At 26.1% G+C, this 3,458-nt stretch overlaps 1 protein-coding gene across 4 annotated transcripts in view; it reads left to right on the top strand.

Annotated features, from left to right (window-relative positions):
- The window catches only part of LOC111637173 (general transcription factor IIH subunit 3-like), a 45,301-nt gene extending 41,843 nt beyond the window's left edge, over positions 1–3,458 (top strand). For 3 of the 4 annotated variants that reach the window (XM_023382603.1, XM_023382602.1, XM_023382604.1), the window contains one exon: positions 3,290–3,456. In XM_023382603.1, the coding sequence (XP_023238371.1) occupies positions 3,290–3,359 (70 nt within the window). In that variant the 3' untranslated portion in view covers positions 3,360–3,456. Of the gene's footprint in view, positions 1–3,289 lie in introns of all 4 variants that reach the window. The other variant, XM_023382601.1, reaches the window with a different exon arrangement.

Here is a 3,458-nt window from a genome sequence, read left to right as displayed (position 1 = left end):
GTTACCTTGTATTTACTAGATTTACATACAAATAATAATGATAAATGATGATAAAATAAAAAGCTTGTGTTTTGTTTGTAAATTGCTTATTTTTTCATTACATTGAAATTGTGGATTCTATCAAACATTTTTCTACAGGATGTATGTACTGTATTTTTTTAATGTGGCAGTCTTTGAAGCATATCAACTGTGCAAAAAGAGGGCTAAATGTACTCAATGTTAACAGTAAATGCTGTTTTATTATGTCGATATTCCACACTAAAAAATGTGAGGGTCAGGGAATTTGGACAAAGTTGGTCAGGGAAAATCAGGGAAAGTCAGGGAATTCAAAACAAAAATTTGAGTAGGAACCCTGTACAAAATGTTTTTGCTGTTTTATGTTCTGATATTTTACTCTGCAAGCTACAAATGTTTATATTTATAAATACACATATAAACCCATTTTTAAAATTTAATCTTAATATTATATTTAAGCATAATTTGATATGAATTTTATATATGAACTATGTTCAGTTTGTATATGATAAAATATTACTTTTACTTTGCCCAAATTTTGGATTTACCTTAGATAAAGAATTTAATCATGATAGCAAACATTTCTATGGAAGAGTTAGTATTCCTAAATGTTTTAAAAGCAATGTGAATGAAGTAATATTGAGCTTATAATTATTTAATGGATTTATATCATTATAAAATAAAGTAGATTCTTGATTTATGTATGTTTGAGAAATACAAACTTGAAATAACATAAAATAAAATAAAAGAAGATATTTTTTAAAATATAAAATGGTTTAAAATTGTGCTCATAATATAAACTTTTGCACATTACAATTTTGATGTGTAATCAGGATAGCAAATAACAACTTTTTATGCTTTATTGGTCTCATTATTTATGGCACAGCTAAAAATTCACCTGAAACCTATTAGAAACAAATACTGCAGATTGCTATCCTAAGGAGTCTTATCTGCAACATAAAAATGTATGATCCCATCTCTCTCAGTAAATGGTGCAATAAATATGAATGACTACTATGATTATTTTGTTTGAATCAGTCTTGTATCTTAATTAATTCAACTAAAAGTTGTATTACAGGAAAGGAAATGAATAGTATCACAAAAATCCTGGAACATATAATTTGAATTCTGATATTAGATATCTGAATTTTCATTTTGGAGTTTATGATAAATTCACTGTTCCAACCATGCTTAGTTTCTTCACTTCAATATTAAACCTTCAATTTGTTTGCAGCCATATGATTTTACAGCAGAATACCATATTTACTCACATATAAGACAAGGCTTTTATTCACTTTTCACTGTTTCAAAAACCTAGGTCATCCTATACACTCAAGTAAAGGATTTTTTGCATATTTTTCAATAATTTTTCTGAACTGTGTATTTCACATTTTTTAACTAGATGCTTATTTACTCTCTTGTGTTTAAAAACAAAAGTATTTTATCTAGGTTGTTTGAATTGTTCTTGTGTATTGTCAGGAGTAAAGATGAATAGCAATAGGAAAAGCAAATCTTTTGAATTGAATTCCAGTTTGAAATTCCAAAATCACATGGAAACTAGATATAAGTTTTAATCCATTCCTACATAAAAACAGATGATTATTTGAAAATCAGAATTTGGAGAAACTCATAAGTGTAATCAACAGAGAGTGGATTTGACTGTTAAGAATTGGCAAAAAAGGTTCCCAATTGTCCAGCTTTACATGAACAAATTATGTTGATTTTACAAGATATTTTCTTAAAGTTTAAAATGCCAGTTATTTTTGCAGGACAATGTGTGTAATTATGTGCATTTGATATTTAATTTGTGATTAAACAAAATAAAATTAGAATTGTATTAATAAATCTAATTTACTTTATTTGATCTTTAAAGTCACACCTTGTCCTATATGCAAGATCATCTTAAATGCGAGTAAATACGGTAATTTTACTTACTTTTCTACAGATAACTTTTTACATATAGAGCAGAAAGCATCAAAAATGATGTATGGTTGCATGATAGTGGAGAAAGTGTTTGATAAAGTTCAAAGATTTTTCTCCATACATATAACTATTTATCCCATGTAAAATAAAAAAAAAGTTTTTTGTTTGTTTAATAATGCTTGGGAATCATACTATAACATTACAGTGTTTATCATGATTTCAGTCAATAATACAACAAAAAAATTTGTCAATATTTAGAATTTGTCAAACAGGGACTATTGGCTAAAACTTAAATTGTCAGAAGTGTAAAAACTTTTTATATTATGCAGCAACAAGATTTTATTATTATGTGAAAAGTTTGTTTTTATATTTTGTTCCCTTAGATGGTAAATATTGGAGGATAAAGAAAAAAAAAGATGTTAGTAGTAAGGAAATTCAACAAAATGAATATGTGGCCTAAGCATTGTTACAAAACTAAAAACAGTGACAACAATAATAATAATGTTAAATTAAAAATTTAATATTGAATATAAATACATAGAAGAAGCATTGGAAAAACAGGTTACAGTAAACAAATTTTCATGAGAATTGATATACAAATAAAATGCCTCTGGAGATACAGATTACAAATTATTGTTTTGTGAGAGGTAACTTACTTTCTAAGGATCCATAACATACTAATTGTTAAGACTAATGACAAGATGGCATGTCATTAGTCTTGACAACATCGGAAGGCTCAGTGATGCTCTGGGACCTATGTTTGAGTTCAGGTTAGAAATTCAAGTCTTAGTGATCTGTCATATATATGTTGAGCTCCATCCATTATCACCTGGCCATCCCCATTATGGGCCCAGTGAACCCATGATAGTATGAAAAAAGGCCATCGTAATGCCCACAGAGCAGAAAGGATTTAAAACTAAATTCTTACAAAAAAACAAAACACATCTAATTGTAATGTTAATTTTTTCAAATGCCTGAAGTGCTTCTGCTGATGAATTAGTAGAGATATGAAAACATTTAGAAAACGTTATTAAATAAACTTTTAAGTTCTTGATCAGTTATTTCTTGAAATTGAAACAGGTTTAAGTAATTTTAATATATACTGTAATTAAAATTAAGTATAAAATCTATGAACTACTTTTCAGAATTTTATCCCTAAAAAAAAATTTCATCATCATTAAGAAAACCTTTTAAAATGAGATAATTTAAATCATAAATTATTGTTATTATTATCAAAATATTTTTATAAAAACATTAATAAATCATATTATTAAAAAAAAACTTAATATAAATTTATAAATACATTATTCTGCTTATATTAAAATTGTGTATATTTTTTCATATTTTATAGGACAACATTCAAGTTTGCAGGAACACTTCCACCATTAAAAGTAAAAAAGAAGAAAAGAATTGGAATCTAATGGAATAAAATCAGAATCATTTGTATAAAATGAACTGTTTATTTGTAATTTATAAAAAAAATTGTTATAAATTTAATATGTAACAGTACAAATACGTAT

The sequence above is a fragment of the Centruroides sculpturatus genome, unplaced genomic scaffold (assembly GCF_000671375.1).
Source record: "Centruroides sculpturatus isolate CEXI.00-Female unplaced genomic scaffold, Cexi_2.0 scaffold1080, whole genome shotgun sequence".
Lineage (NCBI taxonomy): Eukaryota > Metazoa > Arthropoda > Arachnida > Scorpiones > Buthidae > Centruroides > Centruroides sculpturatus.
Note: the sequence above shows the minus strand (reverse complement) of the source record. Positions and strands in the feature narration are given on the sequence as shown.